Genomic DNA, 17,501 nt, shown 5'->3' on the forward strand with positions numbered 1-17,501 from the left:
CACCAACTTGTTCTCGCCTGAGCCCGGAGTTGGCTAGAGGCAGGCCCAGGACCCTGAAGATGGACAGTCACAAAGTGCCTTGGGTCCCAGAGTAGCCCAGGCCTCAGGCCCTGCAGAATAAGCCCAGAGTGACCTGCCTGGGAGGTCCCCTGGCCTCTGACTCTTCATCACCTGCTCTGTTACCCTCCCCCACAAAAATTGCCCCCACCCATGCCTGAGGAAGGGCCTGTCAAGTACGGAGGCTGGCACTTTCTGCTCCTCCACCCCCTGCTATCCTCAATGTGCACCACAGAACCTGTTCTGTGCCCTCATCCGTTCTTGGGGCAGGGCGACTGAGCCATTGCCCCCACCAAAGGCCCAGGACATTCCCTAAGAGGCCTCCAGGGGGCGCCGCCGCGAAGCCTGTCGTGGGCTCTTCGAAGCGCTGCGGTGGTGGGCAGGCGCCCGCTTCTCAAGCCCCCAGGTTCTGCTGGCCCGCCCCTTCGCCGGTGCTCCCAGGCTGGGTCCTGCTGAGAACGGCCCCCACCATACACGTGTCGTGCGGCCCACCGCTGCTTCCTTTCTCCCCCAGTCCGAGGTCGGACCCCAAATCCTGGGCAGGCCCAGTGTTCACATGTCCGTATGTCTGTTCACCGGTTTGCGTGCGACCATGGGTCGGCGCGCCCTGCTCCGGCCACGGCAGGTGCGGGGTTAAAGCAGAGGGGAGGTTTTCCCGAGTCGGGAGGGGGGACGAGGGGCGGACCCTGTCCAGCCCCGCCCCGCGCCGGAGCAGAGCCGGAGCCCCGCCGGAGCCCCGCCGGAGCCCGGCCTCAGACCCAGCCAGAGCAGGCACCAGCGGAACCGGAACCGCGGACCCTGCGCCCCGGCGGCGCCGGAGCCCCGGCCGGTGAGTCCCGCGGGAGCCGCGCTCAGGGGAAGTTTAGGGCGCGGGGTGTAGAGCCCCAAGCGCGCTCGCCCGGACCCGCCCCCCATTCCGCGAGCTGGAAGTTTGGGGCCAGGAGGCCCTCGCGCCAGTGGTTCCAGGAGCGTGGCCCCCCGCGGGAAAGGAGAAGCCAGGGAACTTGGGATCTGTGAAGTCCAGCTGCCCATTCCTGCTGGCAACGCCCTGGACTCTGGGAACCTAGAGTCCAGTGCTCGTGGGTTCCCAAAAATCATCCCCCTCCCCGTTCCAGACACCAAGAAGGCAGGCCTCTGGGGACTTGGCATGGGCAAACCCCTGAAGGTAGATCTTGAGGGGAAATGTGGGACTCTGGCCTCCAGCCCCTCCCCTCCCAGTCTCAAACACCCTGATCTTGGCCTTTGCTGGTGGGAATGGATGCACTCTATGGAATGGCTCCCAAAGGGGTTTTAAGAATACCCTGGACTCTGATCCCTGGCAGCAGGTTGGAGACCCTGGTGGCTGCCCAGAGCACACTGGAAGCCAGTAAGGGGGAGGGTACAGTAAAACTCCACTGATGCAGAGCACCAGGGTGAGAATTGTTGAGGGAAAGGGAAGGGGGCTAGGGTGGAAAGTCCTATCCTAGTCACCTTACCTCTCACCTAGACCTAGATTCAACTGGGGAGCAACTAGGTGAGGGCAAGGTATGGGAGGAGAATCCCTCAAGCCCCATAGGAAGTCGGGAAGTTGCCTGGGTAACTGGGAGACTGCCCTCCTTCCCACTCCAGGAGGGCCTCCACATCAGTGTGCTAGGCAGTGGAGGTGTGTCCTCCCTCTGCTTTTCCCACCAGCAATTTTGGGCCAGGCTGCTCATCTGTGCCCTGAGGGGCTGGTCAGTGGCTCTGACCCTTTGTTTTCCCTCTTTTCTCTAGGTGAAAGCAAAGTCCTTGGACTGGCCCCACACTCCCTTGTAGCCCCGGTAGAGTCAAGATGTGGCCCCATCATGCCCTTCAGTGAGGCCTGCAGCCTGAGCAGATAGCATGGCCTGCCACTGGAGGTGAACACCATGGCTACAGGAGGTGGCCGGGCCTTTGCTTGGCAGGTGTTCCCACCCATGCCCACCTGCCGGGTATATGGTACAGTGGCATACCAGGATGGGCACCTGCTAGTGTTGGGGGGCTGTGGCCGGGCTGGACTGCCTCTGGACACTGCCGAGACATTGGACATGGCCTCACATACGTGGCTGGCACTGGCGCCCCTGCCCACTGCCCGGGCTGGTGCGGCTGCTGTGGTACTGGGCAAGCAGGTGCTAGTGGTGGGCGGTGTGGATGAGGGCCAGAGCCCGGTAGCTGCTGTGGAGGCCTTCCTGGCTGACGAGGGCCGCTGGGAGCGTCGGGCCACCCTCCCTCAGGCAGCCATGGGGGTTGCAACTGTGGAGAGAGGTGAGTGGCCTCCCAAGGAAGGTCCCTCAGGTGCCCCAACACCCTCCATTCTTTCCTGACTTGGTCCCTTACCTTCAGAGATTGGGCAAGAGCTGTAAATTTTGCCTGGGTGCCCTGGACATGGCTTTGTTTCTTGTACCCTTCCCTACCTAGCTCTGAGCTGGGCTAGCAGCAGCCTAAACTGCCTTTTCCAGCTGTGAGGTGGGAGTCAGAGCCGAGGCTAGCCTCCAGCATGATGGGAGGCCCAAGCCACCTCCCTGCCCCATTCCTCCTTTCTAAGAGACAAGGAGGGGTGGCCCAATGACTCCCACAGTTATAAATAGTCTGGGAGAGGGGGATGGGAGCAGGGCCTTGGCTCAGAGCCTGGCAAGTGCTTAAATTCCTCGCACCACACAAACAAACCAGGGAGACTGAGATGGACAAAAGCCAAGCTGGCCTGGAGGCAGTTGCCATGGAAGCCCCTAGCTGACTGGCTGTCTGCCCAAGGCCCCCAGACATGCCCCCAGCTGACCCTGAGGGTGTAACAGGGCAAGAACCTACTCTAGTGAAAGGGCAGGGTACAGAAGTGCTGGCAGAAGGCTTGTGGACAGCACCCCCATCCTGCAGGCCCAAGCTCCTCTCTCAGCCCCCCAGCTGATCCCCAGAGCCCCCTCCCCAGTCTGAGCTCCATGCTGAACAGATCTTCATATGGCCCCCACCCCTGGCTTAAACCACCCCCCACCCTCCTTCCCCCATGAGAGTCCCCACATTGTGGCCTCCAGGTCTGACCACTGGTCCTGCTTGGATGCCAGACTTGGTTGCCATAGCGTCTCCAGGGAGACAGAGACGGCTTATAATTAGATTGGCTGCCTCCTGCTCTTCACTTGAAGGGGCCCTGGCCAGAGTGGGAATCCTAGCTCTCCCAGCCCCCACTCCAGGCAGGCAGGAGGGTTTCTGCTGCCAGGGAGGGGTACCATAAATAGGTGTGTCCTAAGCCACCTCCAGGCCTGACCAGGGCAGTTGTCAGGGTGGAGTGCTGGGGCCAGGCCCAGGGATAGTCTGTATTACTCTTTTCTCTGCAGATGGTATGGTGTATGCACTGGGGGGAATGGGCCCTGACACAACCCCCCAGGCCCAGGTTCGGGTGTATGAACCCCGCCGGGACTGCTGGCTTTCACTGCCCTCGATGCCCACACCCTGCTACGGGGCCTCCACCTTCCTGAAAGGGAACAAGATCTATGTCCTGGGTAAGGACCTGGGGATGTGGAAAATTGGCTTGAAGTCCAAAAGCACTTATCCCTATAGGTTGGCTGGGATCAAGCTTAGTCTGGGATGGTGGGACAAGAGAAGTTTTGTTGGTTTGAGTCAGGGTTGCTCTGAGGCTCTGACCTCTGGTGGTCCTGCTGAGGCTGGAAAACCAAACCCCAGTGCCTAAGGATCTTTGGGGTTGATCTGTGCTCTGGTGTGCAGACAGCTGGGTATGGGTAGCTGGGGTGGGCAGTGGTAAAGGCTCAGCAACCTGGAAAAGGAAGAGCCTGCCAGGCCCCCTGGGCTGCCTCCCAGGTGCCCCAATTCCATTGGCAGGGGGCCGCCAGGGCAAGCTCCCAGTGACTGCTTTTGAGGCCTTTGATCTGGAGGCCCGTACCTGGACCCGACACCCAAGCCTGCCCAGCCGCCGGGCCTTTGCTGGCTGCGCGATGGCCGAAGGCAGCGTCTTTAGCCTGGGTGGCCTGCAGCAGCCCGGGCCCCACAATTTCTACTCCCGCCCACACTTTGTCAACACTGTGGAGATGTTCGACCTGGAGCATGGTGAGCAGTGGCTGGTCTGGGCTATTCTCCCACTCTCCATGGGATGGAGGGGTGCAGTGTGTGTGAGGGGGCTAGATCTGACCTCCCCTCCCCTGCAGGGTCCTGGACCAAGCTGCCCCGCAGCCTGCGCATGAGGGATAAGAGGGCCGACTTTGTGGTTGGCTCACTTGGGGATCACATCGTGGCCATTGGGGGCCTTGGTGAGTCTCTGTGGGGCTAGGGATAGGAGGGGAGCCCAAGACAGGAAAGAGTAGCCCCCCGCGTGAGCACCACCTCCTGCCCTTCTCTAGGTACTCCAGGGGTCAGGGCTTTGTGAGCTTCCCTTTCCCAATCTGTAAAACAGTCAGTGGGTGGTCTACCTGGCTCAGCTTTTGGGGTGTCTCTCAGCACCTAACTGTGGGTTCTGTACCAGCAGGGGCCTAGGAGATAAAAACAGGACAAATGACCACTGAATGAATGGAGAAATAGAAATGTGAATGAATAAATGAATGAGTGATGAAATGGGGGCAATGAGTAGCAAGGCATGGATAGCCCATCCTGGGGTAATGCATGCTGGGCCATGCTCTGGGCTCAGGGAGCAAAAGAGCTGGAGCCCCTGCAGCCTGTGCCCTTTACAACATCTGTCTTCTTCCTGCAGGAAACCAGCCGTGCCCTCTGGGCTCTGTGGAGGGCTTCAGCCTTGCACGGCGGCGCTGGGAGGCACTGCCTGCCATGCCCACGGCCCGCTGCTCCTGTTCTAGTCTGCAGGCTGGGCCCCGGCTGTTTGCCATCGGGGGTGTGGCCCAGGGTCCCAGTCAAGCTGTGGAGGCACTGTGTCTGTGTGATGGGGTCTGAATGCCTGATGGGACCTGTCCACTGGAGCAGTTCAGTGCCAGAAGCAGATGTCTGTGGTTCCTTTCGCTGCTGAGAAAGCTCACTGTGGCTCTGTGGGATGAGGGAGGCACAGGGTGGGGCACTTGAGACACTGTGTCTGGGACTTGGGGGTGGCCTTCATCTTTAGCACAGGACACACATACCTTTATACCCACCTTTACTCCCATTCATTCACGGACCATGCCCAGCTCTACCCTTGCTCTGGAACCTACTGGGCCCTCTGTCCAACTGGAAAGTGGGGGAGGGCAGAGCTGGCCTCCTGCCCCACAGGTCAGTGCCTACCTGGAGTTGATCAGGCCCTCCCCAATGGCTGTTCCTGAAAAATCCTAGCTGTCAGCCTGCCTTGAAGGCCCTTGTGGACTCAGAAGAGGTCAGAGAGGGTGGGAACACAGAGGGGTACAGGAGTGGATGTGGGGACCTCCAGAGGGCCAGAAGAATGTTGGCTTTGGGCCCTTTACACTGCTGGCTGTGTGACCTTGGGCAAGTCATTTCACCTCTCTGTGCCTCAGCATCCTCATCTATAAATGGGGATCTCTGAAACCTTTCTGCCCTACCTACCTCACAGGGCTGTTGTGAGGACCCAGGGAGTTCAGATCTGGAAGTAAAAGTGCTGCTAAATCTGGCTTATGGGCTGTGGTGTGGACTCCTGTGTTGCCCCTGCGCCCCTGGCCCTCAACTTTCTCAGGGGATGAGGGTCTAGAGGAGCCTTTAGGATCTGGCCTCTGCCCCCAAAGTGTTCTGGTGTCTTAGCCCCACTTAAGCCTCAGTTCTCTGTTGGTGACGTAGGATGACCCCCATCCCCTATTGCCCTGGCTGTTAGAGGGCACTCACAGCAAGACCATAGAAGAGCTCAGAAAACTGCAACAAAATACCATAGGATCAGGATGACCTCAAGATTCACATCACACAGCATCCTCAAAGCCTCTGCTCACCTCCGGCGGTGGGGGGGGGGGTCCAGTGGGGGCTGTTCCCTCTGTCCCAGCTGTGGTGAAGCTGTCTCTTAGGCATGACTGTGTTGCCACTCACCAGACCCCTAGAGGCAGTAGCCTCCCAGAGAAAGCAAAGCTGCCAGCCCTTGCCTCCTCCTCCAGTCTTTGCTGCCCACTAGTAGGGGCCATTGACTCTGCTTTCCCTGCAGCTGTACTGATTGCAAGGGGTTCACAGTTGAGTTTGTGGCAAGAACGGATTTGGGGTCCTGTAACCCACCTGCTGTGGCCAAGGTAACCCTCCTGGACCATTAGCCTCCTGCAGGCCTTACCTCTTCTCACTCACTGGCAGGACTCCCCAGGCAGCACCTCCCCAAACCAGCACAAGGCTCCATGGCACAAGCAACATAGGAGCCAGGCGCAGGGCCTGGCTGTGCCTTACTGTTCTCCAGCCTCTGAGATCTCTTGGCTGCAAGCACAGACAGGCCACTGAGTTAGCTGTCCTTGTTTAATGTTCTGGACCAATTTAGACACTCAGAGACCCCAGCATGAAGGTAATGCTGCAGCAGCTTGGGTCTTGTGATCCCTGGAAGATCAGGCAGTGTGTCGGTGACTGGGGCCTGGGGCCCCATGTTGTCACTGCCACAATGGCCACCACGGGATGGCTGGCAGAAGTTCTGCTGGTAGGTGGTGCTGGCACGGGGAGGCTGGATCTGCACAAAGTGGACAAGGCTCTGGGGGACGTCACTGAGTCCTGGCCCTGACCGGAAATCAGCCTGGTAGGAGGATTCAAGGGGCCGCGGCTGGCGCAACTCCAGTTCACAGGGTGCCCAGCGCAGGAAGGTGTGCTGCTGCCACAGGCGCTCCAGGTCTTTCCGCCTTCCGATTCCCTGTAGCAGGCAGTAGGGGCCCTCCTCAACGGTACAGGCCCTTGGCCCACAGTCCTGGCACCAGGCAATTCCTTGGGCCCCTCCTATACCCAAGCCTGCCTGGTGATGCCTGGCCTGTGCCTGGCCTCCCTGGCCTGTACCCCAGCCTCTTTGGCCTGCATCCCCAGTCATGCCTTCCATTCCAGAGTGAATGAAGCCCCCAGAAAGTCAGTGGCTCCTAAGATATTTGCACATTGTCAGGCAAGCTGGTGGGGGAAACCAAAACAGAGGTACATCTGTTTGTAAAATGGGCTGTTTCCCAGAAGAAAGAGGTTGTCAGGAAGACAGACACTCCTCTGTCTGTATAAAGAGCCCTCTCTCCCTGCAATGTCTTATCCCCTCCACCCTACCTCAACTTCAACCTAGGCTGGGAGTCTGCCCATTTTCCCTCCTCTCTCTAGCACTCACTTTGTCAAAGGAAGTGCGGTTGTCATGCTTGGAGAAGAAATGTTGCCGCGCTGGCTCCTTGAAAGACAGTGAAAAAGAAGGTGAATGGGGAAAGATGATGCTTACCTGTCCCCAAGATGCTAACTCAGGGCCCCATAATGGAGGGAAGTTGCCAGGAGCCACAACCCTTAAACTGCTAAACTGCCAACACACTGAAAGGGCAGATACAAATTAAAGCAACACCTCATTCCTGGGACATCTCATCCCAGCACTTGCTCTCAAAGCAGAAGCCTCTGGGGCCACTGATTGAGAAAGGGGCTGAGGCATTTTCCAGGACATCCTGCCGTTAGTGGGGCAGTGGTTTAAGTTTCACATTGGGTCCTTTAGATCATCCAGGACTAGGCTCCAGCTCTCTCCTCCTCTCTTTCACTCTCTCATCAGCAACCCAGCCTCTTGGCCCTAAATACCACCTGGAAACTGAAATTTCTCTTTAGAGCTTGAGCTCTCTCCCGAACTCCAGACTGACTAGCCAACCACCTGCTCCATATTCCCATGTAAATGTCTAACGGGCATCTCCAAACACATGGCTGAGCTCTGGATCATTCCCCAAAACCACCCCACCTATAGCCTCCCCCAGCTCAGGTCATGGCAGCTAGATCTTGCCAAACACCTTGGAGTCCCCTTGATTCTTTTCTTTCACACCCTACATCCAGCGTGCCAGGAAATCCTGTTGATACTTCCTTCAATATGTACCCAGGATCAGACCACTTCTCAGCATGGCCGCTCCTTTCTCTGGTCTAAGCCACCTTCCCCTCATGCCTCAATTACTGCAAGAGCTTCCCACTTGGTGTCCCTACTTCCAAGCTTGCCTCTCCAGTCTATTGTCCTCTTAGCAGGCAGAACAACTCTTACTATGTAAATCAGATCACACTCCTTGTTTGCCAAAAATCCACAACAGTTCCTCATGTTTATAAAAGTCAAAGTCATCAGAGTGGTCCATGAGACCCACATGATATTGATTCCTCCATTACCTCCAGCCACACTGGCATCCTCACTGTTCCTCAAATACACTAGCTACTTCCACCTTGGACCTTTGTACTACCAGTTACTTCCGCCTGGGACTCTTCTCCCAGCTGGCCATGACTCCCTCTCACCTACCTCTTGGGAGGCCTTCCTTGACCACTACTACACCAGCAGTCCCATCACCCCAACCCAGTATTTTTCACCTTCTAACATACTGTATGACTATGTATTATGTTGTTGTTTACCATCCGATGCCCCTGACTAGGACACAAGCACCTCATGGGCAAGGTTACTGTCTGTTTTACTCACATCTATAACTCCAACACTGAGCCTGGCACTGTGCTCAATACATATTTGCTGTTAAATCAATGAACAGGGACAGAAGGTCCCCAGGGCATTTGCTTTAGCCCAGTTGGGGCCAGAGAACCATGCCCCATCCCCAGGCAGAGAGAGACCACCTCTCAGGCCCCTAGACCTCAGCAGGAATCTCTCCCAAGACCGTCCACCTTGCCTTTGTGCCTGGTCTCTGCCCCCAGGGTCCCTCCACCTCAGCCACTCAGCTTCTCCTGCTGCAGACCAGAATGAAGTACCTGATCTGCTGAGTCCAATCTTGGCTGGGTTGGGGTATGAGCAATGGCTGACAATAGGTTCCTAGATAAAAGTCAGGGGCTAGCTCCATCCCAGATCCCTGAACCAGAATCTTCGGGGTGGAGCCTTTAACAAGCTCCCCTATTGGGACCTCCTGCCTTAGACAGCCGGTGTTCTCCAAATCGAATGAAAGCTCCATGAAGGTAGGAAGCCAGCTGGCCTTACCTTTCATTCCTCATAAAGCAAACTGACACAAGAGATTAAAAACCCAGAGCCCTTTTAGGAAAAAATAGAAAATCTTCAGAATCTAGAGCTAGGCAAAGAGTTCTTAGATGTGACACCAAAAGCAAGAGCCATAAAAGAAAAAAAAATCAATAGGGCTTCCCTGGTGGTGCAGTGGTTAGGAATCTGCCTGCCAATGCAGGGGACACGGGTTCGAGCCCTGGTCTGGGAAGATCCCACATGCCGCGGAGCAACTAAGCCCGTGAGGCACAACTACTGAGCCTGCGCGTCTGGAGCCTGTGCTCCGCAACAAGAGAAGCCACGACAATGAGAAGCCTGCGCACCGCGATGAAGAGTGGCCCCCGCTCGCCGCAACTAGAGAAAGCCCACGCACAGAAACGAAAACCCAACACAGCCAAAAATAAATAAATAAATTAATTAATTAAAAATAATCAATAAATTAGACCTCATCAAAATTTTTTTAAAAGTTTTTCTCTGTGAAAGTCCATGTGAAGAGGATGAAAAGACAAGTTACAGACTGAGACAAAATATTTGCAAATCACATATCCAATAAAGGACTAGTATCTAGAATGTATAAAGAACCCTCACAACTGAACAGCAAAATAAACAATCCAATTAGAAAATGGGCAAACGACATGAAGACATTTCTTCAAAGAGGATATACAGATGGCAAATAACACATGAAAAGATGTTCACCATCACTGAACATTAGGGAAATGCAAATTAAAACCACAGTGAGAGGGCTTCCCTGGTGGTGCAGTGCTTAGGAGTCTGCCTGCCAATGCAGGGGACACGGGTTTGAGCCCTGGCCCCGGAGGATCCCACATGCCATGGAGCAACTAGGCCCGTGTGCCACAACTACTGAGACTGCGCTCTAGAGCCTGCAAGCCACAACTACTGAGCCCACGTGCCACAACTACTGAAGCCTGCGTGCCTAGAGCCTGTGCTCCGCGCACCACAACGAAGAGTAGCCCCTGCTCACCACAACTAGCGAAAACCTGCGCACAGCAATGACGACCCAACACAGCCAAAAAAAAAAAAAAAAAAACCCCACAGTGAGCTATCATGACACATCAATCAGAATGGCTAAAATAAAAAATAGAGACAACACCAAATTTTGGTGAGAATGCAGAGAAATACAATCATTTGCTCATTGCAGGTGGGAATGTAAAATGTAAAACAGCCACTCTGGAAAACAGTTTGACAGTTAAAAAAAAAAAAAACCTAACATGCAAGAGGTACAATATAGGGGTAGGGGAAAAAAAGAGTTATTATGGGATTATATGAAATCATGTGTGTGAAACTTTTGAAAATTGTAAAGTGCTATAGAATTTAAAGAATCTTTCCTTCAATTAAAAAAAATTTCCATCCACATTAAAAAACCAAACAAACAACTTAAATGCAACTACAGGGACTTCTCTGGTGGTTCAATGGCTAAGACTCTGAGCTCCCATTGCAGGGGGCCAGGTTCTATCCCTGGTCGGGGAACAAGATCCTACATGCCACAACTAAGAGTCCGCATGCCCGCAACTAAAAGATTCTGCATGTTGCAACTACAAAAAGATCCCGCATGCCACAACTAAAAAAAGATCCTGCACGCTGCAACTAAAGATCCCTCACGCGGCAACGAAGATCCTGTGTGCCACGACTAAGACCCGGTGCAGACAAATAAATAAATAAATAAAATATTAAAAATAAATAAATAAATGCAACTATCATATGACCAAGCAATTGCACTCCTAGGTATTTATTCCAAAGAAATGAAAACTTATGTTCACCCAAAAACCTGTACACAAATGTTCATAGCAACTTTATTTGTAAGAGGTAAAAACTGGAATCAGCCCAGATACATTTTAATAGATGGATGGTTAAGTAAACTGCTATATACATACCACAGAATACTACTCAGTAATGGAAACTGAACCGTTGATACAACTTGGAGGAATCTTCAGGCAATTATGCTGAGCAAGAAAAGCCATTCCCCAAAGGTTGCATGCTGTATCATTCCATTTACATAACGTTTTTGAAGTCACAAAATTTTAGAAATGGAGGAAAAATAGCAGTTAGGGACAGGGGAAGGGTGGAGGAATGGGAGGCTGATGGGTATAAAAGGGCAGGACCAGGGATCCCTGTGATGTTGGTCAGTATCTTGACTGTGGTGGAGGATGCACAAACCTACACGGGTGATAAGATTTTATAGATCTTTTTTTTTTCTTTTGCAAATGAAGTGACCAACAAGGGATTAAACTCCAAAATATACAAACAGCTCATGCAGCTCAATATCAAAAAAACAAACAACCCAATCAAAAAATGGGCAGAAGATCTAAATAGACATTTCTCCAAAGAAGACATACAGATGGCCAGGAGGCACATGAAAAGATGCTCAACATCATTAATTGTTAGAGAAATGCAAATCACAACTACAATGAGGTATCACCTCACACCAGTCAGAATGGCCATCATGAAAAAATCTATAAACAATAAATGCTGGAGAGGATGTGGAGAAAAAAAGGGAACCCTCCTACATTGCTGGTGGGAATTTAAATTGGTAACAGCCACTATGGAGAACAGTATGGAGATTACTTAAAAAGCTAAAAATAGAGCTAGCATATGATGCAACAAGCCCACTCCTGGGCATATATCTGGAGAAAACCATAATTCATAAAGATACGTGTACCCCAATGTTCATTGCAGTACTATTTATAATAGCCAGGACATGGAAGCAACCTAAATACCCATCAATGGAGGAATGGATAAAGAAGATGTGGTACATACATACAATGGAATACTACTCAGCCATAAAAAAGAAAGAAATAATGCCATTTGCAGCAACATGGATGGACCTAGAACTTGTCATACTGAGTGAAGTAAGTCAGATAGAGAACAACAAATATCATATGATATCACTTATATGTGGAATCTAAAAAAATGGTACAAATGAACCTATTTACAGAACAGAAATAGAGTCACAGATATAGAAAGCAAACTTATGGTTACCAAGGGGGAAAGCGGGGGGATGGATAAATTGGGAGATTGGGATTGACATATACACACTACTATATATAAAATAGATAACTAATAAGAACCTACTGTATAGAACAGGGAACTCTACTCAATACTCTTTAACGACCTCTATGGGAGTAGAATCTAAAAAAGAGTGGATATATGTATATGTATAATTGATTCACTTTGCTATACAGCAGAAACTAACACAACATTGTAAATCAGCTATACTGTTATTAAAATTAATTTTAAAAAGATTTTACAGACTTTTATGGGTTTTTTTGCCCATGCCGTGTGGCTTGTGGGGTCTTAGTTCCCTGACCAGGGATCGAACACAGGCCCTCAGCAGCGAGAGTGTGGAGTCCTAACCACTGGACCACCAGAGAATTCCAAGATTTTATAGATCTTAATACACACACACACAAATGAGGAAATCTGAATGAAATAAGTGGATTGCAGCAATGTCAACGTCCTGGTCGTGATATTTTACTATAGATATGCAAAATGTTACCATTGGGGGAAACTGGGCAAAGCGTAAAAGGGATCTCTTTACTAATTCTTACAACTGTTTCTGAATCTACAACCATCTCAATAAAAATTTCAATTAAAAAATCTGGAGGTCTGGGGCATGTTCCAGTTGCCCCCCCAATCCCTCCCCCATCTCTACCCTTAGCTATAAAATTGTACACAGCCCTAGAATGTGGATGCCTCTGCTGTTGGAGGCAGGTCTGAATTTGGAAACTCACCATTCTTACAGTGACAGGATAATCTACCGACTCCCACTGACTTGAGTTTTATTCTCACAACTGTGGGAGTCTAGTGAAAAGTGCAGTCATTTCCTCTCCACCCAGGCAGTTCTAAGTATTCTTGTCCCTGAGGAGAATTTCACCTGCATCTTTGCTTCTAAACCATTTAAGGCTCCTTTTCCACTCAGGTGGTAACACTCGTGGTCTCTGAGCAGGTAGGGCTTGGGCTAGGGTTCGAGCTAAAGAAGCCTTGGAGGAGAAGTAGGTTTCCTGGAATGGGTCAGTGTTCGCCTGTGGGAGGACTAAGGGCCTCTGTGGAGGCTGGGCAGTGTGCAATTAGTGGGGTACTGAGCGAGGAGTCCCTGTGGCAGACTGAGGCATGGTGTGGGAGTGGGGCAGAGGCAGAGACACAGCAATCACGGCACCACCAACGAAGGACCTGCCTCCAACCATGAGCCCCGGCACTCTAGTCTGACCTTAAGAACAAACAAGATCAGGATTACATTTCCCAAGAGTCAGACGGGTGAAGGCTAGAAATAAACTAATCTGGTTTAGAAGAAAAAAAGAAAAAGAAGAATAAAAGAAATAGAAGAATAAAAAGAAAAAAGAATCTTCTTGCATCTGAATGACAAAATTTCTACCTGCCCCAAACTAAAGGTAAGTGGCTGCCACATCTTGGAAGGGTTTTCAACAAGAATAGCTGCAATCAGCCAGCTGACACTTGGTATCTCTCAGCAAATAAGAAAAAAGAATGTGCACCTTCCCTGAGCAGTCCCACTAATTAAAACAGCTTTAGATCTAGAAAGAGTCAGGAGACTTGGCATTTGTACAGCCTAAGCCCAAGATACACAGACCATGCTATTTTGGGGTTGCTGATAATGCCAACATGTAACAAGACTTCACTTCAATCAAAACATGTCCCCAAATATGTCCTCTACTCTGTTCCTGGGGGACAGACTGAGAGGACATTCAGGTCTTTGGGATGAGAGCTGCCACTGAGGACTACTACAGACACCCAGCAGGAAGTGCCCAGGTTACCTCTGTCCCTGCACTACGCAGACCTCATCACTCTCTCAAGGGAGGTGGCCCCAGACGAGCAGTCTGGAGTTGCATTTGGGCCTGGCTCAGTAGGCAGTGCCAGGCAGCCGTTCCAACTGGGCATGCTAAGGAAGTTCAGGCTCTGCAGCATGGCAGACTCCAAGACCCTGCTCTTGGCCTGGGAAAGCAATTTGTAGAGAATCCAGATGGCCAGTCAAGTAGGACCTGGCTAGAGGCTGGGAAACAAGAAGCTGCAGTGGGGGGAGCATCTTCCAGGCACACCTCCAGGTCCCTCTCAGCCCTCCTCCACCCTGATCTTTCCCAGGAGTCTGATGTGAGCACACTTCTCACCAGGTTGACTTCCCTCTGACCTGAAAGGAAGCCTGGAAAGGAGATGGAGGGAAGGAGGGAGGAGGTGTTTCTTCTCCTGGCTCCCTTCCAGGCCCGCCCCTACCTGCTACCTGGCTGTGTCTCTCCACCCGAAATCACCACTTCTCTCAGGAAAGCCCTCTCCACACCACTCTCTCCTTCTGGGTTCTAGGAGCCATGCCCTCCCCTTGTTCCTTCAGGCCCAGCAGTACTGACCACTTGGTTGTTACCATCCTGTGAGAATGCCTTTCTCTGAAGCTCCCACACCTACTCCTTTATATGTATACCCTCCTGAGTTCTCCTGTTTTGAGTGGGCTTTTTACTTTTGGGACCCTGACTATGCTCAGTGTCCCCTCCTTGTCTCCAGGCCTGGAAGCAGTGGAGGGCCTGCAGCCCTGCATCCCTCTCCTGTTATCTGGAAGCCTTTTCCAGCCACCTTAGGCCGATTCTGCCATCACTCCTTTCCAGTCCTCCTTGGCTAGGCATGGGGGTGGATACCTGCCACCTTCTATGCTGTTTTACTGACCAGAGGAGGCCTCCTACTCACTCCTGAGCCCCTGGACTACAAGGCTGACTGTGAGCTAGACCATTGACTTTCATGGCGTCAAGGAATCTGTGCTGAAGGACAGCAGTCTGCGAAACTCAAGGCTTACTTCTTGGGTTCTGGAGGCTCTCTCTCCATGGCCACCCACCCCACCTGGGCCCTGACTCTTCCTCCATCTAGAAGGAGCAGTGACCAAAACTGTCCAGCCTGGTACTGGCTCTTCTCCCCCCATGTATCTATAGGGGGAGGACCTGACATTTCAGGGAAGAGGGGCCAGGCCTCATGCAAGTCCTGGGGATAGGCTGGCCTCAAGTGTCAGTCCAGTTGTGGTAGAGTCAAGGATATTGCTCTTGGGTCCTAAGAGAAGCAGAATCTGGCCCAGCGTGGCAGCTGCAGCCAGGGCTGCCTCGTACCTGACAGCGCTGCAGGAACACTGCTGGGGGCTGGGGCTTGGCTGCAAGGCGATACTCTCGAGCACTTTCACTCTTGAATTGGCCTCTGTAGTGCCCATAGAAGCCACTGTTGTGCTGTAACAAGGCAGGCTTGAGGGTGAATCCCACCCCAACCCCCACCCTGAGTCCTAGACCTCAGAGCCCCCAGGCTAGAAGCCTCTCCTGGGAGTTCCTGACAGAATAAAAAGAATCAGAGGAGGAGTGACACCCTGGAGAGGGGCCAACAGAGAGGTGTCTCCATCCATCATTAGAACAGTTGGCCTCAGCTGGGAGGGTTATGTCTGTAAGGAAAGGGTGCGTTCCTTCCTTCCTCCCCTGCTTCCTCTCACCCTCCCTCCCCTTCCTTCCTTCCTTCCTTCCTCCCTCCCTCCCTCCCCCCCTTCCTTCCTTTCTCTCTCTCTCTCTCTTTCTTTCTTCATAGGATCCTAATATGGGCTGGGGACACACACAGCAGTGAAAAGACAGAAAGACCCTGCTCCTATCAACCTTCCTTCTGGTGAGGGAGTAAGACAAGTGAATAGAGTCAGAAAAGAAAGAACCTGATGACTAGATCAAGAGTGACAGGGAGTAGGGACAGCATCTCATGACAATGGGCGTGGTACTTGAAGGAGTCAGCCATGTGAGGGGCAGCAGAAGAGCATTCTACATGGTGAGAACTGCAAGTGCAAAGATTCAGAGGCCAGAGAGAGAGTTGTGTTGGAAGAACCGAAAAAAAAAAAAAAAGAGGCCTCATTGACTAAAAGACTGTGAGCAAGACGAGGAGAAGTAAGGTGAGGTCAGGGAGGGACAGGGCCTAGACTGGGTTAGGAATATGGATTCTCTTCCAAGAGCAAGGGAAGACTTCAGCAGGGAAGGGGACCAGACAGGTTCTGAGTTGGGGTGACTTAGGAAGCACTAAGCAGAGTTTTGAGAACAGGGACACCATCTAGTAGCGTGGTCCTTCCCTGGAGGATCTGAGAGGAAGTCCCCTTCATTGTCTTCCCTGCATTGTTAATAGAGGTCAAAGGTCACTGAAAAGCCAGGACGAAATGGATACATATTCTGCATCTATTGACAAAGTCATGAACACCTGTTTGCTACACACTTTGTTATGCTGGGGCAAGTAGGGCACCCTCTGAAACTGGAGCACATAAACAAAGGATGAACTTTCCCAAAGAAGTACTTCAACAGTGGATACCTTCTGGAGAGAATTTCAGAGACAAGGACTGGCAGAAGACAGAAATGAGCACCTATTGGGGGTATAAGAAGCTGTACTGTGCTGATGTCATTAGGCAGACAACATGGATGACCATGTCTGGCCAGGGAACTCCTATGGCCCAACCTCACCGTCCTGAATACCCCCTGGAGAGGACAGTGTGTCTAGTACACGCCATGATCATAGTCCTGAGCAGAAAGAACCTGTTCCCAGCTGGCCTCTGGCCATCAAAGTGGGCTCCTAAGCGTGCCTGGGAAGCCCTTTATCTTTTCATCCCACTGAGGGCTTGGGTCATCCAACTCATCTGTCCATCCTTCTACTACTGTCAAACACTCCTTTCTCTCTATTCAGTTTATTTCAACAGTATTTACTGGGCCTTTACTGTATGCCAGGCATGGGACATACAGATAGAAGAAAGCAGTCTTTAGCCTCAAGATGTTCCCAGTCTAGAGAGCAGTCAAACTACAGAAGTTTGGGGGGATCAAACAAAGGACTGGGTATAAATGGGGTGGCTAGAGGACTAAGAGGATCAGCTAATCCAGGCATGAGACCAGGACACATGGAAGAGGGCACGGTGTCAGGAAGACTAGAAAAGCTGTAGGGGGACCTCAGAATGGCAGAGGGGGAGTGGGCAGTTTGGGGCCCTCCTTTAGCCTGGATGCTGGATGAAACCATTCTCACTTTACTCTCATGAGTCATTCATATTTCAGGTACTACCCCAGGGCCAGGGGCTAGGATTAATGTAAAGTACACTCTTACCCAGGAGCCTACTAAAGCACTTTGCATCTTTCTGGGAAAGGAGCAGAAAAGGCAAATTTTCCTCTTGTCTTTTTGAGGCTACTTCTGGAGAAAGAGCATCTCAGCAGGTCAACTTCTTGTTGCTTAGTGACAAAGGGATGTTGTGACTACACAATGCTCCTGATTGTTGAGGCAGTGCCCAGCCTGCTACCCCTTTGTGCTTCCTGCTCTGTTCTTACTTCTCTCTGAGAGAAATCTGTCCCTCAGCATTAACAGCTTGGGAGAGTTCTTATATAAACATATAAGGCTCCACAGTGGAGTCTGATGAACTCACAGTCAA

The 17,501-nt window shown here is 51.9% G+C and overlaps 2 protein-coding genes across 2 annotated transcripts; one reads left to right on the plus strand and one right to left on the minus strand.

Annotated features, from left to right (window-relative positions):
- Positions 1-734: 734 nt before the first annotated feature.
- KLHDC8B (kelch domain containing 8B) lies at positions 735-5,604 on the plus strand. The gene is made up of 6 exons (XM_036870686.1): positions 735-886; positions 1,810-2,319; positions 3,381-3,545; positions 3,883-4,107; positions 4,206-4,307; positions 4,745-5,604. Exons 2-6 carry the CDS (start codon positions 1,944-1,946, stop codon positions 4,939-4,941), a joined length of 1,065 nt encoding a protein of 354 aa, XP_036726581.1. The 5' UTR covers positions 735-886; positions 1,810-1,943; the 3' UTR covers positions 4,942-5,604.
- A 795-nt stretch (positions 5,605-6,399) lies between these two features.
- Positions 6,400-17,298, minus strand: C11H3orf84 (chromosome 11 C3orf84 homolog). Its single transcript, XM_036870757.1, has 4 exons — positions 17,183-17,298; positions 15,190-15,303; positions 7,244-7,300; positions 6,400-6,817 (listed from the first exon to the last, which is right to left on the minus strand). Exons 1-4 carry the CDS (start codon positions 17,207-17,209, stop codon positions 6,401-6,403), a joined length of 615 nt encoding a protein of 204 aa, XP_036726652.1. The 5' UTR covers positions 17,210-17,298; the 3' UTR covers position 6,400.
- Positions 17,299-17,501: the final 203 nt, after the last annotated feature.

The sequence above is a fragment of the Balaenoptera musculus genome, chromosome 11, assembly GCF_009873245.2.
Source record: "Balaenoptera musculus isolate JJ_BM4_2016_0621 chromosome 11, mBalMus1.pri.v3, whole genome shotgun sequence".
NCBI lineage: Eukaryota > Metazoa > Chordata > Mammalia > Artiodactyla > Balaenopteridae > Balaenoptera > Balaenoptera musculus.